At 40.9% G+C, this 27,722-nt stretch overlaps 1 protein-coding gene across 17 annotated transcripts in view; it reads left to right on the top strand.

The window, feature by feature from the left end:
- DENND1A (DENN domain containing 1A) overlaps positions 1 to 27,722 on the top strand; it is a 472,628-nt gene that overhangs the window by 136,375 nt on the left and 308,531 nt on the right. For 12 of the 17 annotated variants that reach the window (XM_088793181.1, XM_088793185.1, XM_088793183.1 and 9 more), the window contains one exon: positions 8,272 to 8,391. The exons of 2 other annotated variants lie outside the window; for them this stretch is intronic. In XM_088793181.1, the coding sequence (XP_088649307.1) occupies positions 8,272 to 8,391 (120 nt within the window). Of the gene's footprint in view, positions 1 to 8,271; positions 8,392 to 26,899; positions 27,019 to 27,722 lie in introns of those variants that run through there. 3 more of the 17 variants (XM_074330988.2, XM_088793191.1, XM_088793190.1) reach the window with 3 other exon arrangements.

Genomic DNA, 27,722 nt, shown 5'->3' on the forward strand with positions numbered 1-27,722 from the left:
TGTTAACATTGACATCTTGCTGTTTCTTGTGTTGTTTTAAGATTTTTCTTTCTGAAACTAGGACTTATGAAAAATAATAATGCCGGAAGCTCTTCAAAAGAAAGTGCTTTCTCATGGATCATCTCATTTCATCCTCCTGTCATAAGAGATGAGAACAAGTGCTGTTTGTCTTCCTTTGAGAAAAAAACCTAAGCTGGAGAGAAATTGTGACTTGCCCAAGGTCCTCGTAGGCTGCTGGCGTAACCTAGATGTCCATCTTCCAAATGAATGCATTTTTCAGTAGAACACCTTGTGGGAAGGCCAGTCACCAAATAGAGGGAGAGAGAAGAAAGGAAAGAAATTAGTATTTGAGTTTCCAATTGAGTCTAGTCAACATGCTGGACATTTTCACTTGAATACCTCATTTATTCTTCCCAGCAACTCTGGTAGATCGATGATGGTGGTTTCTCTTTTACAAAAGAGCAAAGGAAGGTTCTGAATGTGTAGCTTTATGTTGGGTGATAAGGAAATGGTATCAGACTTGGAACTCTGCCCTCTATGTGTTTCTCAGTCTAGTTCAGGAAGTTTTATAAAGACACATTAAACAGTATCTATCCAAAAGGACAGGGAAGTTAGGGAAGACTGAGCTGGTCAGAGAAAACCTCTCATTGTAGGGGAGACTTGTGTTGAGTCTGTACGGACGTCAGGAAGGGGTAAGTAGAAGAGAGCCTAGCACCCCATATGTGCTGAAGAGCAAAGCAGAGGAGAAATCATGAGTGAGCCTAGAGATTGTTCAGCCAGAGCAGATGGAGCCTGGTGGGGAGAGGGTGACGTGTGCTGTGATAGCTTGGGCTCTGGCTACAGGAGGCCTTGAAAATGTGTGGGAATCAGACCACGGGATTTTAACGCTGAAATTCATCTGGTTCAAGCATCCCATCATACAGAAGGGAAACCAAGGTCTGTAGCGGTGAAATGACTTGTTTATAGTCACAACCATGTAATTATAGAGCTGGGAAAGCAACACACACTCTTACTCCCAGTCCAGATTATTTCTACCCTCCACTGTACTTGAAGACCTTGGTGGAGACGAGGAGTGAAATGATGGTGCTATGATCGCTGTCTCACTCTCAAACACTGTGTATTATTATTGATGAAAGCAGTTTCTTTAAAAGAGATTGTATTCCATTTCACAGTGTGGTGCTACTTGCTTGCACTTGACATGCGGCAACCTGCTTCAGTTAGTCGGAGCCCTCAAGAGACTCCTCGGAGGATGGAAAAGCTGTTCTTCCACGTTGGTGCTTATCCTCTGTCAGAACCCAGGAAGTTAGCCACCATCCAGTCACCCTGTAAATGATTCTGGCACACACAAATGACACAAGCATGAAATGAAACAACGTAATCTTTGCAGGGCACAGGCATAGTCTAATGATTTAGCATGTAACCACAACGCGGATGTGGTTCGAATGCTGTTTACATTTTGTGATGTGTCTGCTGTGTGCCCGGCATTGGGTGTGCTATGTTCTCTTCTTGCCCTGAAAGGTTACACATTTGCAAGGTTACCGTTGTCATCATTCTTCATATGAGGACACAGAGGCTTGAGAGGTCCACTAAGTGTCCCAAGGTCCCACTAGTAGAATAGAAGGTGGCAGAGCTGCTTTTGGAACCCACGTTTGTCTGACTTCCAGTTCCACCATTCTTTTTCTACCATGTCATACCGCCACCATTATTAGATCCATTGAACGATAAATAAAGTAACCAAATAAACTTTTTAAATTTATTTGAAAAGTCATATATGTTTATTGTAGAAAAGGAGAAAATACGGGTAACTGCAGAAAATGAAACCCATGCAGAAAATGCAACTGATGTGCCCGACTAGTGCGTTAGTGTGTGTCTACCCAGACCTTCCCTCTTGTCCCCACATCTATGCATTCACCCTGCTCTACTTTTCAAAACTGAATCCATTTAGCCCACTTTTGTCCCTTGGTTTTCACCTTTGGTTTAGTCCCTTGGTTTCGTCCCATTGGTTAAGCTGTGCCCCACAACCATTTTATCCAGTGTTTGATCACCATGGACCTAAGTGGACACAGCACTGTGGCTGGCAACCGGGAAACCTAGTTTTAGTTTCCGTTCTGTCATTGACTTCCTCTGTGCTGTGAGGCAAGTGACATCTCCCCTGAGGGCCTCCGTTTCTTCAAGGATAAAATGAGGGAATTGGGTTAGATCTCTGCTGTTCCTTCTGGTTTTCATACTTCTTTGATTCTCCAGTTATGATTCATTGTTACTTTGTCAGGCTCATGTAGACGAGGGATGAAGAGATTTCTGTTCTTTCTTAGAATTATTGGGCATGTTTCTCAAGCAAGATTGGTATTGCCCTGTATCTGGCTGTATGTGACCTACTCTTGGTCCCCAGATATTTTGGATCAATGTCCTTCTTGCTGTTTGGATTTTGAGCAGGGAATGTGAGAAACTTGAGTTAGGCAGAGAAAAAATATGTTTATGAGAAGTTTTGAAGCTCATGTAACTAAAGGCTGGGGGATGTGATAGCTTGATGAAACCTGATTCCTGCCTGACACCCCATATGCACTGAAGCAACTGTTAGGGGTGCCTTGCCGTAGATGGCTCAACAGGTTATTGTTAGCTACAATAAATAGAGGGTAACAAAATGTTTCCGTTCCAGCTTTCAAATTTTATAACTTTATAACAATTATTATTTTCATTGTGTACCTATTATATGCTAATTACTTTGTATACATTATTTCTAATCCTTAAAACTATTCTACAAAGTATCATTATTCCTTGTTTTACAGATGAGGCTCAGAGAGGTACAATAATGTGCCAATGCTCACAGAGCAAGTGAATAGCCTATGTAGGATTCTGAAGTCCAGATCTAATTGTTTCATCTTCTCTCTCCTGCATCATAAATCTCTGCTTCTGTTGAATCATTCCCAACAGCTTAAAAACAAGTTCTGGTATTCCTCCATCCTAAAAATAATACCCACCTTTGACTCTTCCTTTCCATTCAGTTACCTCCTAATTCTCCACTTCTTGGAAGGATTATCTACACATTCAATTTATTCCTTAGCCTTCTTCAGTTTGTCTTCTGCTTCTGTCATTCAGCTAGAGGTTTTCTTACTAAGGTCATCTGACACTTCCAGAAAATTCCATAGGCATTTTTTCTCTTCTCATCTTGATGCATCAGTACAGCTGACCCCTCCCTCCTACTTCTTCTGCCTGGGTGTTCTCCTTGTTTTCCTTTGATGGTCTCTTCTCTACCTGTCCTGTAAATTGGAGCTTCTGTAACTTAGTCCTGGGTCCTCTTTTGTTTCTGTGAACTCGCTCTCTAAGTGATCTCATTCTTTACCCTGGCATTAAATACCATCTGTGTGTATATGACTTCCGAATTTATAGTTCTAATGCAGACCTTTCCTCTGGTTTCCTAAGTAGTATGTTCAACTACTACATACTTGACATTTCAATTTAGATGTTTTGCAGGTTCCTCAGGCTTAACATATCCCAAATGGAACTCTTGGATCTCCCCCCAGAGTTACTAGTTTTCTATCATTAAATGGTAATAATATGCTTCCTTTTCCCGCCCTAACTCTTGGTCCGCCTGCAAGCCTGTCATATATACCTGCTGGCTATAACTTGGAACTAGTCACCCATCCCCATTCCCATTCCCCTGCAGGAGTGAAGCCACCATCCAGTCTCATCTGTATTACTGCACTGGTCTCCTGATTACGTTCTCTGCTTCTACTTCTGCCTTCTTCCAAGCTGTTCTCCACATCACAGATTAACATTTTAAAACTGTGGACTAGACTGTTATTCTCTTGATTACACCACCCAGCAGCTTTCTGTTACCTTTGCAAAAACAGTTCAAACTCTTTACCATGACCCATGAGGCTCTGCATGATCTGGCTCGTGCTTTGTCCAGCACCTTCATCTCACGCCACTTTCGCCTTCTCTCCTGTGCACTGGCTGGACCGCTGTCCTGTTAGTTCCTTGAACATGCCCAGCTCTTTCCAGCCCGAGGATCTTCGCGCAGCTCTTTTCTCTGCCTGCGACACCCAGTGCCCTGCTTGTGGGGTGGCTGTTCCGTCTCCTCCTTTAGGTCAGCGTCGGTGGCGTCCCTGGGAAGCTGTCTCTGACCACGTTATCTCAGTAGGGCCTTCTCTTCTCCTAGTTTCTTCTGTCTTTGTTCCTTCTTTGATTTCATGCAACACTGTTACAGGCTGGATGCTTTCTGTGCATTTGTGTGATTATTCCTCTCTAACTAGACAGGAAGGTCCACAGCAGGTTGGCAGCTGTGCCCCAGCATTTGTCATAGTCCCCCGTGCAGTAGTTGATCAGTTTGAGCGAAACTCATAGGGTAGACCCCGCGTCTCACTGGAGGACTGGAACTGAACTGTCCGTCCACGTGCTTCGTGCCGTGAACACCTTCAGGGTTAAGTAGCATGCCACAGGCATTTACCAGGCAGCGTGAAGGACAGTCTCTGGCTCCAGTAGTCACTGCTTTTGGCTCTCGTTTGCCACATTCACGGATGCTTAGCACAGCCAAGCGTGGTCTTGGTCCTGTCTCCTGGGCTTATTTCTGGAAATAAATTTGGTTTCTCTTGCTTAGTGGGAAGTGTAGTTAGTCTGTTTGATGAGACAACTCTTTGAATTCTTCACGTACCTGAGTTCCTTCACCTGGATGGAAAGCTTGGGGATAGTTTTCATTGTGTTCAGTGTAACGTGGCGGAATGGAAAGGACTTTTGAAGCAGTATTGGGCCTGGAGTTTTGTTTTAGTCCTGATGACTTTGAAAAAACAAACAAACAAAAAAACCAAAAAACCAACAAATAAAAAAAAACCCTGTACAACAAGAGAATTGGATAAGATGGCGCCTAGGGTTCCTCCCAGGTGCAACCACCATGAAATCTGATTCCTGTTGAGAAGTTATGGATTCTGATCCTGGAGGTAAATGCAAAACCCTCAGCCTTTAAGGAAGCAGACCCTTTTGTCAAAGTCATTTTAATGGAGAAACAGTGAATCCTCTCACACAGGGAAGGACACTTTCCTTGCAGATTCAGAACCCATCAGTGTAGCCTCTGATGGCCCTTGCCTGACTTTTAGTTTATTGGAAGTTGTCCAAGGAAAAAATACTGTGCAGTTTAATGGTTTGGGGGTTTTAATGACTTGTGCTTCGCCCTACTAGGAATTAAAAGGGTGAATCAACTGAGAATAATAAGTACCTCCTAAGCTGTGGCACCCCAAAAAGAATCTTGTTCAATGTAATGCAAGCACGAGCAGCTCATTTGGTCCCCTGGAGGACTGACTACCCCTTACCGAAAAGGTGCAACAGAAGAGAGAGAAAGAAAGGCAGCCTCTTGTCTCCACTCACAAGTATTGCAAATCTGAGTCAGGCACGAAGATTGTAAGCAAGTGCATGATTTTAATATGAATTTTAGTTTTCCTTCAGATGGTAACTTACCAGCTCGCATCTGTTTTTATTAATTGTTCTTCCTATAGACTGGCGTTTATACTAAATGCTTATCTCACTTATCCCCAAACATCCTTGGGGTTGGGTGGTAGTTTCTCATTGTCATTCCAGGGAAGAAACTGAGGTGCTTAGAGGTTAAGTAACTTGCTAAATTAAGAGCCAGGTAGCAAGTGATTGAGTTGGGATTTGAACCAAATAAATGAGTAATGAATCTTTCTTTGAGCCTACAATGTAGGCATTTTCAACATTTTCAGTATTTTTAATGGTAGTGAAAAGGTAACAGGGAAATTAGTAACAGTCAATTCACAAACCAAGTTGTGTTTTTGTTTTGTGTCCTTTTCCTAGAGATCCTGGTGTTTTCTTTTTATCCAGTCCTATCAATATCCATTCCTTTTACGATGCTTCATTTTCATCAGTCTAGAAGTAAAAGCAAACCCTGAGTTAAAATAATGAACAGTCATATTTTGTATGATCACATAATAGTAGTTTGCAAAAGCTTGACCTTATTTGTAACTTAGAACCATCCCGACCTGTTGCTTTAGATATTTTAATAATACAGGTTTTTCTCCTCCCCCAACGAGGCCCACTTTTTTCCCCAATCACTTTAATTATATGAGCTAGAATCCTGTTTCTCACACATCTTCAGTTCTCAACCTTGTTAAAATTAATCATATAATCCCCCTTTAAAACATAGTATTAAATCACCATAGTAACACAGTATCCAAGCTTTATAGATAAAACATAACAACCACAAGAAGGTAGCGTTTGGTGTCCCCTTGACAGCTCTATAACTTTTATAGAACCGTGTTCCTTCTCCTGGCTTGTGTAAGGTGGAGGGATAGCATTACTTACACCTGTTTTATTGCCACGTTGCTTTTAAATTGCCACCTTGTTTTCGTTCACCTTCCTAGTTAAAAAAGGAGAGCGGAACACTTTCTTTTCTTTCTGAATTGTTTTCTTGTACTCCCTAACCACTCTCCAAGGGATGAAATTGTTTCCTTAAGTAAGACCACGTAGGGTCCATTGACCTTTTGTGCTGGGGTACCTCGAAAGTCTGTTTAATTTTCTTGTGTGGCTTATGGAAGGGAGTTTTAGAAAGGAAGGCTATCCATATTTGAAAACTTAATTCATATCGTATGCAAAGACTCAAAAAGCCTACCTTTGGAAAAGGCCTGCTGAACCATGAGTTTTTATTTCTACTGGCAATTTATAAAGTAAATTTTAGGTGAGAGCATCAATCTGAATATAATCAATTTTAATGTATTTTGTAAAATACAACATATGTAAAATATAATGTGAGTTAATGAGGTCCTTTGAAAAATTCAGTGTCAAATTCTAAAATACTATGTTAGTATACATTTATGTATAAGAATTTGGAATAGTTCAGATTTTAAAGAGGAACCCAAGCTAATTGACAAACTGATTTTTAGAAGTGAATTTTAAAACAGTTTATATCTTTCAAAAGGTTTCTAGATTAATCTAATTAGTAATCTGCTTTTAACTTTTTTGAAACAGGTATTTTCTATTTTATGTTGCTTTTATGTGTGGTTTGTTGATTTTTGTATTAGTGCAGCGATTTTCAGTTTTTTCTTTAATGTCTTTAAAACCTTTTTTCCGTTTCTTAGAAAGTACCTCGCATTAAGACATTTAGTATTTCTGTCCTGTGAAATTTCAAATATGTTCCTCATAAGTTCAGAAAATATGAGAGATCCAGAAGTTTTGAAAAGTAATAAGACTGCCTTATTTATTTATTTTTTAAATTTTATTGGGTAACAGTGTGTTTCTCCAGGGCCCATCAGCTCTAAGTCATTGTCCTTCAGTCTAGTTGTGGAGGGTGCAGCTCAGCTCCAAGTCCAGTCGGTATTTTCAGTCTAGTTAGTGTTTTCAATCTAGTTGCAGGGGGCACAGCCCACCATCCCATGGAGGGAATCGAACCGGCAACCTTCCTGTTAAGAGCATCTGCTCTAACCAACTGAGCCATCTGGCTGCCTACCGGCAGCTCAGCTCAAGTCGTTGTCTTCAATCTAGTTGTAGAGGGCACAGCTCACTGGCCCATGTGGGAATCGAACTGGCAACCCTGTTGTTCAGAGCACATGCTCTAACCAACTGAGCTAATTGGCCACCCAAACCTGCCTTCTTTTGAATTCCAGCTCCTCCCTTAACTGCTCTGTGAACTTGATTCAGTCCTTTAGTTTTCTTTGCTGTAAAATGGGGATATCTAAGTTCCAGCATGGTTGCCGAGAGTAAATGAGATGGTTTACATCAAGTGTGTCACTTCGTGGTTGACACATAGCAGAAACTGAAATTCTGCTGTTGCAGTCACTGTTACTTTCTGAACTCAAGGAATGGTCAAGTGTGCAAGTTCATGACCAGTTAACAGCAAGCGGGCAGAGTGGGCTTTGGTGTTAGCTAGGTCTAGGTTTCAAGTGCATTCAGCTTTTTGCAGTTTACCAGTTGGCACCTTAGGTAGTGCCACTCGAGGCTATTTCCTCATCTATAAAAGGAGCTTACTAGAATGCGCCTTTCGGGGTCTGGTGGGATGATTCACTGGGCTACCTGCCTGAACTCAGTAAGTAGAAGGTATGGTCGCTCCGATGAGGTGGTCCCTGAAACGTGCTACTCGTTGCCTTTTTTTTTTTTTTTTTTGTACTAGCTCACAGTCTGTTCCCTTGAAGTGTGTAAATTTTAAGTTCATTTATAAAGAGTTCCACTGAGAAAGGAAATGTTAGAGGTTCAACGACTTGTTGTGATTAGATACTTTATCAAGAAACTTACTGCACATTCATTTTCCCCTTTGTTCTGTCTTGGCCGCAGCCTCACAGTGAGCCAAGTTGGCCAGAACTTCACGTTCGTGCTCACTGACATTGACAGCAAACAGAGATTCGGGTTCTGCCGCTTATCGTCAGGAGCCAAGAGCTGCTTCTGTATCTTAAGGTAAGAGAGAAGGCCTTTGGCCATTGGCTGCTTCTGTGAGACAGTGTCAGCTTGTGCGTTGTCCTTCTGTAATTAAATTTCCCAGCTGTTCTCTTTATTTTCCGATCGGTTTCCCACAAGTCACTGCACTAGGGGAGAAGGGCTTCACAGTGTTGTCCTTACACTTTAAGTTCTGCAGATAATTGTATTTATTTATTTGTATCACATCCCCTGGGTGGGAAAGGGACCGTTCCGTCTGTGGAGAATGTGAAGCTGGAGAGTCCGCATGGCTTCAGTTCCTCCTGCTGTTATCTGGAGCTGTCAGAAATTAGCCTGGTAGGCTTTCCCCTGGACATTTTGTGTATGTAAGATTATTAATAAACTGTGTCTGTAGCGCAGGACGTCTTGCAGACACTGATTGTGTCCTCCTCGAAGTAACACCCTTGCCCCCTGTGGGTCAGTGAGTGAGGGAGGAACTGTTTCCCGACACGGCTACCTCTGGAGAGGTTTGAAAAAGGGCAGAATCCTGTACGAAGGCTTCTTTTGGTCTTCTAACCCCCCTCACACGCCAGAGCCACACTTGCTTAATGCTCTGTTTCCTCTTGCCAGAGGGGCAGGGCGGGTTCTGGGCTGGGAGGATGTGTGGAAATCTGATTTTGGAGCTCCGGGCTCTGTGGGCTCCTGCTGGGCGCCTCCTGAGGGGGAAGTAAAGGCATCCCACATGCTCCCCTCTCCATCTGCCTTGGTTAAGTAGGTGTCGGAGGGGCCTGCCTCCTGTCTCTCTCTGCTCATGTGGAGCAGCCCAGGGCAGGGCAGCGGGGAGGCGCCCCTGACAAAACCCGGGTCCCCAGTCTTGGGTTTGGGCCTGGGGATAAAAGGCCAGACCCTCTATGAATTCCAGGAAGAGCAGTTCTCTGTTGTATTAGTGTCTGTACTTCCTTCTTCTCTTCACCAAGGAAAGATCCCAACCCCCTACCCGTCCCCTCAAACACACACCCTCACACCATAGGAGGACAATGGGCTGACTTTTGAGGTACCTTTGCTCAGTCTACACAAATATTATTATTGTTTTCATCAGCAAAATCAACTCCCTTCTTCACCGAGCATGGCATCTGTAATTTGGGCACTAGAGAGCAACTGCTGGGAAGACCTTAGGAAGGAGGCATCGGATACCGTGAGACTAACCGTGCCCAGCTGTTCTCAGTGTGCCTTGGTAGCCGGGCCCGTGGCTTACGCGCCCGAGTGCTGGACTCAGATAGACATGGTGATGTGCTTTTTGATTTAACAATGTTGGCCTTTTTTTTTTTTCTTTTTAAAGAAAATTTTCTCTTCAGGTTTTGCCTACTGTTTTGTTTCAGCCATGGCCAAGACACTGTGTATTTATGTGGTCATTTAGAAGAGACGAGGGTTTAAATCAGGGGTGTCCAAACTGCGGCCCGCGGGCCAACTGCGGTCCGTAGTCCATTGTTAATTGGCCCGCAGCAAATTCCAAAAATATATTTAGTTTACTTAAATAAACCAGGTGAGGCAATGCGTACTTCACCTCGAGTGAGTGGCCCGGCTGTTTGTGTATTTTACTGCATGTGGCCCTTAGTGAAAAACGTTGAAAAAGTTTGGACACCCCTGGTTTAAATGAAGTTGTTGAAGTTTTCCAGAAAGATTCCTTTTTTTCCCTGGAATAGTTTGGGTTGTGGTGTTTTTTCCTTTCCAGCTGGTGTGTGTGTGTGTGTGTTGGGAGGTGGGGAGATGACTCTGAACCGGCACTGTCACATTCACTCAGCACATTTCTGAGAGTGGAAAACTATTTATTTAAAATTTAAAAACTGCTCTCCTCTGGTCCTAGCTTTTGACTTTGTGTTTCTGTGTGGAGGATCCATGGACTTGGTGTTTGTGAGAAGCTCGTGGACTAGCCTTCGCGCTGTCGTCATGTAAAGTCAAAACAGCAGCAGCCGGAGTGTTTTCTGTCTGTTGCACTAGCTTGGAAGTAGGGGCAAAAATTTTGGTGGTTAATTCATTCATTGGTTTGTCAGCCCTTAATTGAATGGCTACTGTTAGCTAGTCCCTGCCTTGGAGGAGTTCCCGAACTTCCTGCTGGGGAGACGAATGATCACGGGATGCTGCATATAATACACAGTGACCCCATGGCAGCGTCGTCTTACTAGTGACAATCTATTGCCAGAGGAGCGTGACTGTGGTGACAGATAGAGTCCTGCATGAATTCTGGGACAGGCATCTCACGGGTATTTAACACGGGGGTGGTGGAAATCTCACTTCTTACCAGCTTGTGTACCTATAAAGGGGACGCATATTGACACTTCTGCTGTGCTTGGTTTGGGGACATTGCTGGGTTGAGACGAGCACATGAATGGAAGCGCCTACTGTTGACCGTGGACGACTGGTTGGCGACATGTCCAGTGGAGAGTGGAGACGGCTGCCAAGAGGGCACATCGTTAGCATCCTTCTCCTTTGCCGCTGCCTCTGCTGGCTTTTCCCAGTTGCCTTCCTTTTAGGGAACCTCTGCCTTGAGGTCCACTCACCACTCACTGCACCCAGTGCTCTGCTCATATGCCACCTCTGCTTGTGTTTTCTATGTCTTCTCCTGAGGGATGTAGCTCCCAGTAATGGTGTCTCTGCAGACACAGCCTCTGCTGTTACAGAAGTTAGCTTCTTAGCATCACCTCCTTCCCGACTGCTCTCCCACGTGCATGTGCTTCCCGGCCAACGTAAGCCCTGGACTTGGCTGCCCTCACACGGGTCCCTGTCCTCGCAGACTGCGTTGGCCCTCCCGGCAGCCTTACTCAGAGGCGAGAATCCCCTGTGGCTGCACCCACACACTCTAAGCCTTGATCATCCTTTGTTTTTCTCCTATTGGACTCATTAGAGGTAAAGACTGTGTGTTAAGCAACTTCGTATCTCCAGCACTTAGTGTAGTGTTTGACCAACACATTGTTTTGCATGGCTTTCAGAGACAGGGAGATACATTCCATTCCAGGGGAAGCACAGGGCACTGAAGGGTCCGAGTTAGAGGATGGGCCTCATGGGACACCAGTTCAAAGAGAAAATACGAAATACGATTATTTGCAGAAGTATGGTTCATATGATCAAACTTACATTAGTTGTTTGAATCTCACTGTGATGATCCAGTGTTAAGTGACAGGCCTTGTGTCCACAAAATTTAAACTTAATTTCACAACGAAAGGTTCTCAGATGTCCTCTACAGTGTAATTCTTTAGGTTCATTCTTAGGGGCACTGTCTGTTCCTCCCACTAGAATGTAAGCTCCATGAAGGCTGGGAATTTGTATCTGTTTTGTTCACAAATACACCCAAAGTGTATTGATGAATGTACATAGTAGGCACTTGGTCACTTAATCATACTTGTTTTAGGAAGGGAGAAATAACTGGTTTGAACTCCTGCTACCAGCTACCCGTGACAGAAACGTAGTTGTACTAGAGTGTAAACAAGTCTCATTAACACGAGTACCATGGTATAGAAAGTCAAGTACATTATTTCCTCCACAGTTAAGTGTGTTTTTTTTCTATTAACGCATTTTCATTTTCCTTGAGATTCACCATAATATTATTTAACTACTTGCTCAATGGTCGTTAATACTAGACTAAAACACCAGCTAAGAGAATAACATATGGCTAAGGTAGTTGTTCTTCATTATAAACCCAGGGATGGGAGAGTATTTTCGCATTTTCAGACAGCACCATCTGAGTCCGATGTGGTATAAGTATGTCCCTCTGAAAGCTTTCAGATATCAGCAGATCTTTCAAATATCAAACACAAAGTGACCTAGAACCAAAATTTTTTCAAGCCTTCAGGTTTGCCTAAGTGACACAAACCCATCAAGGCTGAAACTGGAATAAAATATGCTCTTTATAGTCACCGTCTGGTTTTGGGTGAACTGAAGGAGCATGAGTGTTCGGAGCCGTAACTGTGTGGTTTTGGGGGCAGTGGGTTATGGGAAATAAGTTACATAATAATTAAATGTCCTACTTTTGATATAGGAACTTTAAAAATATTTGTGTTTCCGCAATTTTCTCTCTTACTTAAGCTCTTGAGAACGCTTGAGTAACTATCTTTATACTCAAATAAAACTAGTCAGAACCTATTATACATTTTGGGAAAAACAACTTGTTTCATCAAGATGGTATTGCAATTATTGTTATTTAACGTTTTAAATTTTTATTCAATTAGTATCGTAGTTCCTAGTGTGTATCAGGAACGATAATGTATAACACTTGGTACTTGGCCTCAATTTACCTCAAGGCCCCTTAAAATAGACGTAAAGAGCTAGCCCTCTCCACGTGGGAACCTTTCAGATGTCATGTTCATCCAAGATTTTGATGAGCTGAACTTTCTGAACTTGGTGTTATGAACTGAAAACCGTATGTACTTTTTGTCCTTTACCAAATTTCAAATTGGATATGCTTCTGGGTGCACTGTTCCCTGGCCGGCTCTGATGTTGATACCCACCTCCCATTTCACTTCTTCTACCCTCACTGTCTTAGGAGCCACTCAGTCTTTGGGTAGGGACTGTGTAAACAAGTAATTAAAATATAACGTGGTAAGTGCCATGAAAAAATACGTATGCGCAAGGTTCTGTGGGGTCACAGGCTAGGCAGTGCCCATCTCTGCTGGAGAATCCGCGGAAGTGTTGCTGATGGTTTCCAGTTAAACTGGGTCGTACAGAATCAGTGGGGGCTGGCCTGGAGGAGAATGGGCGAAAAGCTCCCGAGGCAGTGAGAACTGCTGTGCAAAGACCCAGAGGAGTGAAATGTAGAGCAAGATGAAAGAATGAGACCTGGATGAGAGGGCAGTCGCAAGAGATGGTAACATAAAAATGGTGGGGCCAGATTAGGAAAGCCCTGGGGGGACCTGCTCAAGGTTTTGGGTTTGTCCCATAACAAATGGAGTGCCATTGGATGGTTTGGGGCAGGCAGTAGCCATAGCGATGGTTGTAGAACGATGTTTGTAAAGTGGCTTTTTGTGTGTGAAACTGCTGTTTACACGTGGTTGGGATTTCCTGGTTCCTGTTAGAAAGGATGCACGTCACTTTGCGAGTAGCACTTGGATTGAGACTGGAATTTTCAAGCCTGAACTTTAGCTTTTTGTTGTTGTTGTTTTAAAACGAACTAAATATGTTCCTGGGCCGGCACTGGGAGTTATTGTCCTTCTTTCCATGAGCGCTGACATATGGGCTTGTGTTTAAACATTAATTGTGTTAAGTGAGAACTCTTTTCCTTCTGGAGCACTTTCTGACTTAATGGCAGGAAGAACTATTGCATCTTTTTTCATCTGCATTGTACTCATTTCTAGTAGAAGCACAGAAAAGCTCAGTTTTCATCGCGAAAAAGAAGCTAGAAGTAATAAGAGTCTGGTTTTCAAAACTTTGGCTTCTCTGACTGTTCCAGTGTTTTTTAAACAACACATATAGTTCAGAGGAAAAATCAAAAGACTCCTTCTTTAGGCAGGTGCGGTGGCAGAAGCCCTTTTGGGCCGTGTGTTATCTGCTTTAGTTTAAAATCAGTGTATGGGGGTGGGGAAGGCAGTTGGGGAGGAAGGGTGTGGGGACAGCTCCCAGATTTTTACCTTGAAGGCAGGTGCTGCTGAAATATTCCAGAAACAGATGGAATCTCCTATTCTTGTTTTAAGCTATTTATAGTTGTCTCGCCTGAGGGTGCCCTGCTCTACAAAACACACAGCCTGATGTTGGAGGGCAGTTTGGGCATCAAAGCGGGAGCCCCTCTGGGAGAAATCAGCCTTTCTTCCCAAAGCCTTAAGTGCCATTTGGGAAACCTGGATCTTTCAGACTACTTAACAGAAGACTTTCCTCTGCTTTTCGAGTGTTTCCATCTCTCTGGAGCTGTTTGATTTCTTTTTAATTCCCCCCCTTAAAAGTACAACGGGTACAATGTTGTCTTCTGGATGGGCAGCTGGAAGGAGGCCCAATTGCTGTGGCAGATTCCAATTCCTCCCATTGTGGCTCCTGGCACATGGCTTCTGCCAGAGCCAAACCCAGGGGCTGGGGCCTGTGGCGGCTCTGGTGTACTCGGCCCAGGGCCCTTTCCGAAAGCCTCAGTATTTTGAAAGGCTTGCATGGGGTGGGGGTTGGGGGCCGGGTATGCTCATCAGAAACATCACTTTGTGGGAGGTTATAACTTTTTTTCTTTCCTTAATTAAAAAAATGAAGTGGTTGGGGTATGTTGCATGTTTTATTGTCACACAGATGCCTTCATGCTCAGAAACGTATAATCCTCTGGGGAGCCACAACTCAGCAACAGTAACAAGCTGTACTGTTTAAAGAAAATCACCTTTGAAGAGAAGAGAGGGAAATAAATGAAACTGCCCTCGCTCTCCCAGTGGCCTGCTATTTGAGGGCTGGGAAGCTGGACAGTCGGAAAGACAGGTGTGTCTTCTGCACCAGCAGCCAGCCGCGGGCGGGGCTGTCTTTTGTAGGAGGGAACTGCCCGTCTCCTTCTGGTCCTTCTCAAAGGAAACCAGCTTGGCTTGGCCTTCCCTCAAGCAGCCTGACCCCAGGCTTGGGGGCATTTGAAACTCTAAGACTTTGGCTAAAAGAAAATTTCAGTTTTGAGACTGAATGAGTTGGACATTACACGAGACGTGGTATTTTTCTCGCTCTGTTTTGAAACCAGAGCACTTCCTTGTCTTAATGCTCATGAAGCTTAGAAAGGGCAGCAAGTGAAAGCACCCTAGGAACTCTAGGAGTGTGCTTTTGTGTTTCGGTTCACACACACACACCTCTCACTCATCTTGTTACCTCTAGCAACTGCTGCTGCTGGCTGCTGGTGGTGTACCACTTTATAGATGGCTAGATGAAGTCAGGACAACTCACTCAGGATGTGAAGGGAAGGGGCAGTTAGTAGTTATCAGCATTTCTTTAATATGCCAGGTGGTTATGTAAATTCTCATTTGTTCTCATTACAACCTTATGAAATTATCTTCATTGTAGAGATAAAGGGGGTTGCGACTGAGTAATGCAATGACTTGCCCAAGAGCTCACCAGGAGTAAGTGAAGGAATTTGGTTTGGAACCCACAGTCCAACCCAAAGCTCATGCTCTCAACTGCTTTGGGCTTATGTCTAGTAGTTAAGTTTTTGTTGGCTCTGATTCAAAACTTCAAATTTCATTTTCTCACCACCAAAGCAACCTTTATGAGTTTCAGAAGTTTGTTCGTCTCTCCATGTATATTTAGTTAAAAGAGGTATGATGAGTAGTTTGCCATTGTACAGTGATCTCAGAGGTGAGCTTAAAGAGCTCTTAGAAATAACGTACCACGTACAGCCCACCCTCATTTTATCGTGAAGAAAATGAGACCTGAAGGAGGAAGATTTTTGTTCTAAGTTCTTTACATTGTTAATAGCAGTCTTCTGACCCTCAGTCTACAGTTTAGTCTAGGATATGGTAATGATTCTTCCAACACTGGTGTATAAGCCCAAGACCACCTGGAACGAAGGTTTTTCAAGACTTAGTCACTCTGTTTAGCATCAGGGAGTCACATTCCCTTCCGGCAGCATCACTGCAGTCTGTGTGGACAATCCAGCCATGTGATTATGGAGTAAAGAAAAGGACCAGTTTTGTGTAAATCTGATGCAGGGTGTGTTTGAATGAAAAACCAGTAAAACTGAGCCTGCCTTCTGAGAGAAAGAGTCTTAAGAATTCCACATGAGGGACTCTTTTTGGGAGATGGAAAAACATTCTACAGGAGAGGCCGGTTGGTGCTTTTTGGTTGAGTTTGAGTGTCAACAATTTTTCTTGGACCTGCCTGCAAGCAAACCGCTTTCCTGTAACAGCAACAACCAGCAGAAGTATTTATTTGAGCCTTATCTTTGCTTTTCCCTGGGCAGGAGGTAGAAAGGAAAATAAGTCAGGACGCTTCACACCTGAAATTGCCCTTTGGGTCTGAGCTACACTCTTTATTTTAAGAGCAAGATAGATTTGTATATACAAAGTTTAGTCTGAATTTAGGTTGTCTGGCCCTTGCAGGGATCAGCTGTACAAGCAGTAGGAAGTCTACCATTTCTTGCTCATGGACAGACTCTTTTGGACTGAGGTAATTGTACCTGTTTCCATCAAAGAGAAAAACTGTCGTGCCATCTGAAGTGTGAAGATCCCACAATTCTAACAATCAGTTACGAGCCACTTGTTTTCAAGATATTATGTTTTGAGATTATGAAGATAGACTTCCTCATTAGAGGAATTTAGAAGACTTCAGAAGAGTAGGAAAAGCAATCTATCATCCCACGACTCTGAGAATAACTAGGGGCGTTTTCTTTCTTCAGTTGGGATCATGCTGTAGGTATAGTTTTGTTTCTAGCTTTTTCACTTATTATATTGTAAGCATCTTTACACATCATTAAATAGTCTTTCCTGAGGATGCTTTTGACTGTATAATTTATTTGTGTGACACTGATTTCCAAGGGAAGAAGCTCTTAGAAATCTGAAAACAACAACAACAACAAAACTTTCCTGCTAAGACTTAGGTTATTTTTTAAAAAGCATTTGTTAGAGTGAATTTGTCATTCAGCTAATTACTTTGGTATTTTTGTTAAAACAAAAAAAGCCTCAACTACTTTTTATCTTAACTTGTACGTTACTGCTCTGTTCTTGACAATGACGAATAGTTATTAACTTCTGAAAACAATGAACATAAAAGTATGGAAATAGTATCAAAAGTCTTAGTTAAATCAAGTGGTAAATAATGTGCTTAGTTTACTACTGTTGCTTTCCATATTTCACTTTGCACATTTACTTCTTCAAAGTAATCCTTTTTATTAGCATGAGTTATATTGCAAATTGCAAAAAGTAATGTAGCATAAGGGAATACTTGTAAAGTTAGATAGCAGTATAAATTTTGATTTTTGAATATATTATGAATGAAAATAAATTACACGTATCTTCAAACTTTATGTAGAAACTTAGGAAATTTTTTAACATTGTAGGTAAAATTAAATTCTGTATTGTAGTGTGCAATGGAAATTGAATAGGTCTTTATTTCCCATTCATGGGACATGAAACTGCCAGTAATGTTCAGCAAAACCAAGGGCAATTGTTGTCCTTTAACTCAATTCATGTGTTAGACTGCCATTATGGAGAGTTTTAATCCCTTATCTATCATACAAAGCAATATTTATTACAAAATTAATTCTGAGAGGCATCATTTATGGTTTCTAATCCATTCTCTTTCAGATGCCTTTGAAGTAGAGTGGGTGGAGCTTTGTATGTGGGGTTAATTGTCCCATTGTTCATTTATTCAGTCTGGTATTTTAACTAGCTCTTTATGTGTATTAATGAGCCCAAAATGCAGCAAAAAATGCTTGGCTCTAAAAAACTTGACATTTAAAAAAACTTACTTAAAAGTGTGGTGGAAAAAGAAGTTAGGTGAAATTCAGTGTCTTGTAGTTTTTTTGCCTAGGCTCTTAATGACTGGTTTCCTTTCTTAAAAAAAAAAAAAAAAATTGTAGTCTCATAGGAAAGCAAGATGTCTTTGGGGGCGATGAAAAACAAATAACAAAAAGCCTCTGCAAACAAACGCAACTCCAAGTTAAAAAGACTCTAAAGAAAGTATATTTGCTAGTGTCCAATTTTCTGCTGAGCTAGAATTTTTACTGTCAACTCTGTAAAGGATAGTAATTTTGAATACCAATTTTAGAGAAAGTTTTAGTTTGTACTTTTTTATTAGTATATGAAAATATACTACATGTTGATCATCCTCAGTAGGTAAAGATAATCATTGTTTGCTGACCACTGGGCACAATGCTCGTTTTTATATCTTTTTTCGTTTTTTTTTTTTACTCTTTATTAAAATTCCCCAGAGATTATAATTCTAGACCTGTTAATTTGAAGAGGTAGTTTAACTTTTATACAGTGGGATTCCCTGAACTGGTCCTTTCCTTAGATTCAGTATTTGTGTTGCAATGGGAAGAACGGGTGCTATGTTTGATTTTTTTGTCTTAAAATTGGATTTATAATAAATTTTCACTTGTCCTTCATTCTTCCTTGTCTCAGCACTTCAATGGTGAATTGAGGATAATACTAATTCAGAATACTGTTAGAAAGATTAAGTAAAACAGTGAATGCTTGATAAAGTTCTTTGTATATTGTATCTACTGTGTAAATGTTTAATTATAACCCTGTACCTTCCTTTTGTAAATTGTGAAATATAACCTGCGAACAGAAAAGCACATTAAGTTTAACTGTATATACACACATATGAGTGTATATATTTCTGTTACTACATATACACTCACACATACACACAGAGAAGTACACACAAATGATTATCTAGCAAATACCCATATAATCACCATCTAAGTTAAGAAATCTCTAGCACCTCAGAATAATTTCTTCACCTATGTATGTACCCTGTTTCCCCGAAAATAGGACCTAGCCAGACAATCAGCTCTAATGAGTCTTTTGGAGCAAAAATTAACATAAGACCCGGTATAATGTTATGATATGATATGATATGATATGATGATATGATATGATATGATATGATATGATATGATATGATACGATACGATACGATACGATATTATTATACCTGGTCTTATAATAAAATAAGACTGGGTCTTCTATTAATTTTTGCTCCGAAAGATGCATTAGAGCTAATTGTCTGGCTAGGTCTTATTTTCAGGGAAATACGGTATCCCTAAATAATATAGTATAGTTTTGTCTGGTTTTGAACTGTGCATGAATTGAATTATACAGTTTGGAATTGTTATTGTAAATCTTTTGCTTAACTTTTGAGATGTATCCAAGCTGTTGCTTATAATTGTAGCTTGTTTTCTTTGCTATGTAGTGTTCCATATTGTATGACCATGTTTCCGTTTATTCATACATTCAGCTGTAGGTGGCCATTTGGGCTCTGTCCAGTTCATGGCTTTTAAGAACTTTCCTGAATGGGTACCCTGGTGTACATAGGTACTAGTTCCTCGGTATATAAACCTAGGAACTTGGATAGCTATATACGGGATACGTGTGTCTTCAGCTTCATTGGATAATGCCAAATGGTTAATGCCAAATGGTTCCCTGAAGCCATCGCTGTGCCATCTCACTGTTCTGCCGGCTGTGGGGAGCATTCCCGTCGTCCCACTGCTGCCACCACTTCTTGCTTTTTGAAGAAGACGTGCAGCATACTCTTCTCCCTTCTCAGAGCCTGTGCCATCTAGGCATTGTCCTTCTTTACTTCCCTAAAAATTAATCTGGGCTCAATAGCTGAAGAGGCATTGCTAGAGAAAGAAGCGGTTCCTGGGGTTGTGAGAGGACAGTGGGTCATCCCTGCAGAGTAAAATGCGCTACAAGGCGGCTTCAAGAGCATGGCCTGGAGGCAGAACAGGGCTGGAATCCTGGGCCTGCTGATGTGGAAGTGTGCTTTGGGTGCTTCACTTACGCTTTTTGAGCCATAATTTCCTCATAACTACTATTTTTTGGTGAGGATTAGAGATAATATAATCAGAGGATCTCAGTGGGGTAGTCACTGGCAGCTTACCGCATTACACAGTGCAAGATTTATTACTAGAAGGGTAGACCAATTGTAACATATACATGTCATTGTCATAGATGCGATTTGTGTGGGCAGGTATGTAACCAAGTCTGCAGGAGCCTGGTTACACCAACTTGAACATGACACTTGGTGGCCATGAGGTGAGCCACTTCTCCTTGTTGGTCAGGGTGTAAAATGGTCAAACATTCCTGGAAAACAATTGGCAATATATCTTTAAAACCCTTAAAATTATTCCCACTTTTGGGAATCTGTTTCAAGGAAAACTCAGAGATAGATGTACAGATACATATATGAGGATGTTTATTCTAGTATATAGAATAGAAAATTAGAAATAATTTATGGAAAGGGATAGATAAATTTAATTAGATACCATGTAGCCATTAAAATTATGTTTTTGGTGATTATTTAATGATATGAAAAACATCTAGGAAAGTATTTTGCAAAAACAGCAAGAGACAAATTATTATATATGATATAATCTCCATTTTGTAAGGAATTCATTAAAAAAAAAGACTGAGTGATTGGATACCAAAGTATTAACAATGAGAAAAGTTATGTAATTGGATAATGGGTGTATTTAATTTTCGTCTTCGCATGTCTTTAATGAAGTAGTTCTTCCTGCAGTTTTATCCTATCCTGCTCAATCCAGATATTCACTACACCACAGTTTACGTATTTTTTAATTTGGAAAAATTGTAACTACCTTCTATATAATAGCACATGATTCCAAATATGGAACGCCACAGAGTGGTAGTGCCCTAACTACCAAAATGATGACTGACACTCTAGTGTGTGTTCGTCTCCCCCTAAATATATGGAATGGACTTGAGCTCTGGAATTAGAACTGTGTTCAAACTTTGATTCTGTCACTTACTAGCTGTAGGACTGTAAGCAAGTCAAGTCACCTTTCTGAGCCCCCGGGTCCTCATTCATAAAGCAGAAAATACTTCCCCTGGTAGCCATGAGGATTAAGTAAGATTTTTGGTGCTCAATCCAAAGTAATTATTCCCATGTTGCCTTGCAAGATTTAAAAATACCCTCAGTTAGTAAATACATGCACCATTGGAGTAAAAACAGCTTTTCAGTGGGAAGAAAGGCTGTATTAAAATTTCAGATTGAGTTCAAGAAGCCTCTTAATTTCAGAAACTTTAAAAGTAAGAGTTCATCTTCATTGAGAAATGATTGTATTAATTCCACATTGGGATATTTAACATCTGTCCTATAGATTATCACTATTCTCCACTCACCTCGTTGACCTTACAATTTTCTCAGAAATTTCTATCTTATTTGTGAAAGGACTAGGAACCTATTCCCAATGCTGCCTCAGACCTGCTTTTTATGGCCTCAGGATCTCTGTCATAACCCGTTTTATGCTTTCACAAACTGAGCCCCTGGGGAGCTGTCTGCACTTTTCAGTGTGATCCAGCTGAATTCCTTCCCTTCCCGATTCGAGCCCTTTGATTTGCCAGGTTTTTGTTCCTCTACCCTAAGGATGGACTGAGATTGCTGAGCACGGCCTCTCTTGTGGTGCAAAGTGAGAATTGTTTTTAATTGAGCAGAAACATGTGGAAAGATCAGGAATATCTCAAGGGATTACAGAAAAATTCCAAATTTGTACTACTTACAGACTGTGTTTAGAACAGGGTCTCCTGGGAATAAATGTTAGTTAGTGTGGCCTGTGACCTTAAAAACTGTTGACATGGACTTCAGCCAGAAACTAGCCACAGACCTCCTTTGTTAAACTCATTCATAGCTCCTTGAAAACTCTAGTCAGTGAAAAGTTGCCAGCTCCAATCTAAGCAGAGCCTTCTTTTTTTTTTCTTTCTTTTTTTTTGTTTTTCCCTGCTTTGGAAACAGAGGACGCCCCTTAACCAGCAAGGCTTCTTTAATAAGACTACATGGCCTTAAACGCAATTGGAATTGACAACTTCCTGGCTTGGGTTTGCCAACTGGCAGGGCTGTGAGGCCGAGGGGACAAACAGCGTTGGGGCACTGAGCAGTGTGTTTGTGTATGTGCCGAGGACACTGAACTCCAGAGCAGCCACGATACCCCTTCAACTCCAAAGACAACACTGGCCTGCATCGGACACGTCTTCCTCAGCTCTCTGGCTGGGAGAGACAATTCAGAATTCTCTCTCAGTAGGAGGAAAAAGAACTGCCGACTCTTTTTACTGGTGGCCTTTCCCTTCCTCCCTCAAAACCCTTGATTTAATCTTATTTTCATCCATGTTGTGTTACTCAAATATAGATTAAGAAGTTGCAACTCAGATTGGGAGTTATTGTATTTTTTTTGGATGGTACGCAGCACCCACCCTCTCTGGAGCTTAATTTAACCAATTTTAGTTTCTGTCAAGCTGAAGGGGCAGCCAGGGTCTCTCTTTGTTTTACTTATTGAGGAAACTGAGGCATGAGGCGGTTAAGCCGTTTCTTCTCCCCGGCGCTCTATCAAGAGGAATCATAAGAAAAGGCCTGAAACCATTTGCTGCCTCTGCAAGCCAGCATAATAATTGAGACTAGAAACTAATATTTTCCCCTAGTTCTTTAATCCAAAGACTACATTATCTGAACTTAAAGACAGGGAGGCAAATGGGATGTTTTGAAAAACTAATAAATTGTTCTGACTACAAAGAGGGAGCAGGTATCCGGCTTACAAAGTTCGTTTTAATACTGGAACATGTTGATGGTGGTTACGGAAACTGTCTTAGTTATCGATTGTCATCCCAAGAGGTGCCATCCTATCAGTCCATATCGCTTTCTGCTTAACTATTTGTTAAATTTGGGAACATAATATTTATTTCCAGTTAGGCTGTTGAAATTGTTATTTTTAACATAAATACCCTAGCAAATGTACCGCTTCTAAAGCTGCTGAGGTTTGGCATGATTTCAACCAGGCATGTGTGAGGAGAAAAAAGGAATGTCACACTGGCCCAGGGATCAGTGGCTCATAGGCCTAGGAATATGGAAACTCTGGAAAGAGAAATTATATAATTTCCTAGAGACTTTCCAAGAATTTAGCCGTAATTAAGAGAGAACAACATATAGTAGGTGTTCCATAAGTATTTGTTTAACGAATCAAAGTGGTGAAATCACTTATTTCCCAATCCCAGTAGATTTGCCTGTTCGTACACACTCAAATACTTTCCCTTCCCCCAGCATCGTTACCTTAGAGCATTTATTCCTCTCACGGAAGGTAGATGACGCCCTCATATTTAATTACCTAAAGTTCTAAAGCAAAGCTTTTAGATTTAGTCAGAACTAGATTCAAATTCTGACTCATTAGCCATGTGATAAATCACATCACTTGACTTTTCTGATCTTCATCTCCCACATCTGTAAAATAAAGATAATGGGACTCACTTTGTAAAGTTGTTAACATAGAGGTAAAAATGTTATATAAAACACCTAATTTAGGACTTAGCAACATAGAATTTTTTTTTCCCTAGAAAGGATCTTATTATTTTCATCACGTGCTTCTCTCCTACTTTATCATAAGAAAAGGTCTCAAATAATTTGCTGCCTCTACAACTCTCCCTGCTCATTCAGGGAACATAGTTACTTTGTAGACCAACTAAGAGTGATTGAAAGTGTCCCGCACTCCAAATAGAAAGTCCAGAGACATTCGGAGAAAGCTTCTGTTAAGAGTTCCCTTTTGGGCAGGATTTCACCGGAAGTGCTCCCGTCCGAAAACACTTCAAGGTTGCTTGACAAGAATTAATTCTAAAATTCTCCCCCTTTTGAGCTGATGAATCCATTGAGTTTCATAACCTCTGTATTTATTATGTGAGTCTCACCCTTGGGATTTTGTGTGGATAGCAAATTATATGAAGCCCTTTTTCCATCTCCCACATGACCAGGCTATTAGGAGTGTGCTCTGGACCAGGGGAAAAGCGTGAAGAACTCTGGTGTGTAGAGGACAGAAGATTATTTGTCAGATTTATTTTATTTATTCATTTTTTTACTGGAATACTTTCCCCTAAGAGTTTTACAAGATGAGAGTATGTTGTCTCATCTCTAAAGATTTCCCCCCTAATGCTACCTCATTTTCTAAACTTTCATTAATAGCTCTTTGCAGCTGAAGCAAATAGTTTAGATCTCTCTGGTACTCTCCTCCAGCTGGGAGTGTCTTTCACACATCAAAGGCAGATATGAGCCTCTCATTAAAAGATAGTATGAGTTCATCAACTCCGAAGAGTGGGACCTGAAAACGTGAGATAACTTTCAGTGCCTAAGTTGGACTGAAATTTTTCCGTGGGTCACCACATTTCTTTTCTCAATTTGTCACTCCAAGATGCTTTAAAGTCTAACTTTCTCCCTTAGTTTTATTGTGTCTGAAAATCATCCTTATTTGGAATAGGAAGTTAGTTGTAGAGGTTAGGTAAGATAAATGCTTTAAATTTTATTTTGAATAAGAAAAGAAGGAGTCCTGAAGCTTAGGAAGAAAGCCCAGGGTTTGCTTATTTTCTCTTCCTCCTCGCCTTACTCCCTCACTGCACTTCCTGCTCCAGCTTCTCTAAGGTAATTATTTGAAACTTATTAAGTCAGCTCTGAAAAACTCCACAAATCCCCCTTTTCCTACCTTTTGCTAATGAAAAGCAATCCTGAAATCAGAGCGGTTGGACAGATTTCTTGAGATTATGGAGAAAAACTGGTAATGTCTTTCAGATTTTATTCTTGAAAACATTTCTAGATTGGTTGAAGGCTGGAATGTCATAGTCGAGCTAAAAGCCACACAAAATGTTTTTAGCTTCTCTCATATGCATCTGTGCACAAGCACATATGTGAATGTGTTGTAACAGAGTAGTGTGGGTTCCATCTTTTGAGTGGTAACCACAGCAAATCCAGATTGCCTTTTCCATAGTATTTACTTTGCTTACTTTGGTCAATTTCAAGCTCTGTGTAGTATTTTCTAGCCAAAGGTGAAGGTTGTCCCCCCATAAATATTAGGATGGCCTGCCAGCCAAATCCCAGGCAACCCAGTGAATTACTCTCTTTGATAGTAGAAAAGTCTGGTTCAAGTTGCTCTGAATGGCATTTAACTATAAAACAATAGCCTTAACAAAAGTTGCTGGTGTCCTTCAAATGGTTTCTGTACCACTAGCCAATTCTTTTGGCACTTTACGGTATGAGGCTTGCTCTATTGAGTGCAAGTTTTTGGAACATTCCATAGCCAATGAATGGTAAGGGAGGAAGAGAAAAGTACGTAGATGTATTGAAAATACATGAAGTAAAAAATGAAAAGCAGGCAAACAAAAACAGTATCACTTCCCCACACACACACGCATACACACTTATGCACAAACCCAGAAGCTGTTGACTCGGCAGTTTTTCATTCTTTATGACTCTAGGGACAGGTTTAAATTGGGAAAAATTTTTTTATTCTCTTGCGCTGTGTTGAACAGGAAGGCAGTGTTTGATGTAATCTGGCCCAGATGTCAGCAGTGCACAGCGTTGTGAAGATTATTTATCTTCAGGTTTTTGCTCTGGAAAAGGAGAATCAGCAAACTAATCGTTAAGGGTTGTAAGTTACGACTGTTTTGGAGATCCTGTATGTGTAACAAACAAACATATAAATTAGTTTAAATATGTTTTAGATTTAATTTCATTTCAGCGATTAATCTTAAAATCCTCTTTAACAAATACTGGTTACGAGTCCCCTGATAGATGTTAATATGTTCCGTGCTTTACATTCTGGATATTATTCCTCTTATTTCAATTTCTTGTTCTTCTAGGACGTTTTCTCAGCTAAGACCGTAAACTAGTGGGCTCTTTTAATGGTCTTTGAAAGAATTTTCTCACATAAATTTCCCAGAAGAATGGATATGTGTACTTTTTTTTGTTTTTTTGTTACATAAGAGCTTAGAACGTAAATGGCAAAACTTCAACAACAGTTTTGAAAAGTATTGTTATCAAAATATTTTCAAAGGATAGGAGTTGCTCGTGACTTATGCCAACCCATTGTCTGTCCCCTTTGAAGTGTGCTGATGGCCGTGAAGTCCCCGGAAGAGAATGGAGTTTGAAATTTCTTCTTGGACATCGGAGAGGGGGAGTTCTGTTGTCACATAATGCTGTTTTTATAGATCAAGGGATGCATACAAAAATCTTGTCTTCTGTTGTTGTTGTTTTCCAGACACAACTGGGTTTTCTAAGTAAATTTAATTTGAACTACTCAATTATATAGGGAGCTGCCCTTTCAGAACTGAGGTCAATTGAAGGTTAAATTAAAAGATTTTAAAATGTTTTCCATATTAAATGCCAACAGCAATTCTAACCTACTATAATAATAATTCTAACCCATGCAGGGTTAACTACTGTATTCCTTTAGCTCACCGCACTGGCTTTAATGAAACTTCTGTTTATCTTAAAATTGCTGAATTAATTACATTGGCATTCTATAACTTTAAGATCGATAACCTCACATCATTTGTAGTTAATCAGTTAAGGCAGGCTTCAGTGACAACGGTGTGGTATGTAGGAAAGATTAGTTTTAGGACATGGGTTCAAGTTCTATACATGCTACTGAGAGGACAGCGTGTCTGACTTGTCACGGAGAGGACGAGGTGTCTGACTTGTATCAACCTCATCTCTAAAATGAGGGAGTTGGACTAGATAGTTGTCAGTGTCCCTTACGACTCAAATATTCTGTGGATTTTTTAAAATTCAAATCATCTTATTAAATTCCAGTGAGCTCATTAGGGCTTTATTGCTATAATTCATGTTTTTTTGCACGATTCTTTTTTTATTCCCGTGAATGTGTTTGAGATGCATGATCAGAGGGGTTATAGAAGTTTCAGCAGTCTAGCTAATGCACGGCAGTATTTAAAATTTTGTTTAATTGCATTTGATTGTGAGCATTTTTGTCACTTTTGGATAGAACATTAAATGTGAGACCTCATTTATTCTTTAAAGTAGGTAGGGACAGTGGCTCTATGCTTTTTTTCCCTAACAGCTTTTCCTGTAGAAACTAAAACAGAGGGCAAGGAACTTTTTCTTTGCAACATCATAGCATGACCTAGCCTAGAATTCTGATGTACTACGAGAAGAACCGCTGGATTAAGCGAGAAAAGACCTCCGACCTAGTCCCCTCTCAAAGACTCATGGACTGTTTGACTTTGGGTAAGATGCTGAGTTTTTCTCCCCCTCTAAAATGGAAATGATAATGTTAGTCCCTCCAAGCTCACAGGATAGCTCTTACAGGTCATCTGTTCTGAAACACTTACTGAAGGCCTTTTCATTTATTTGAGCCTTTAGCCTCTATAAAGACGGAATTGCTATTGTTGTGTATAGTTATTATAAGGACTTTTACTTTTCTTCAGAACTCCATGTCCAGCTATGAGTATATTTGTGGAGAAGTTGCAGTCTGCCTTCTGTGACGTTTGTAAAATGTCGATGTTGTTTTTGGAATTCAGAATTCTTGGTTGATAATAAAAAGTTGTTAAAAGGAAATATATCTCAACACATACTGTTTTGAAAGGATAATTTCTAAAAGTTCAGGCAAACACTGAGTGCTATGTATGCAGTGAGGGTGATATGAGGAAATCATGAAGCTGGTGTTTTCAGCTGGGAAGTTAAAAATCACTGGCGCATCATCAAGTTTCTGGAAGGGAGCTCTGCTCGTGTGAACGAGCAGGAAGGAGCTTTGGAGTCAAGGCAAGTTTGGGTTTGCTCCCCAGTTCCCCACTTGCTAGCCCGTGGTCTTTAAATTACCCAACCTCTTGAAACCAAGTTTTTTTCTTCTCTGAAATTCAGTTATTAGGATCTACGTCAAAGCGTTGTGTGAGACAATGATTGCAAATCCGCAAATAGCCGGGCTCCGGGAG

Source organism: Rhinolophus sinicus, chromosome 16, assembly GCF_057876585.1.
Source record: "Rhinolophus sinicus isolate RSI-liver-muscle chromosome 16, RSI-T2T, whole genome shotgun sequence".
NCBI lineage: Eukaryota > Metazoa > Chordata > Mammalia > Chiroptera > Rhinolophidae > Rhinolophus > Rhinolophus sinicus.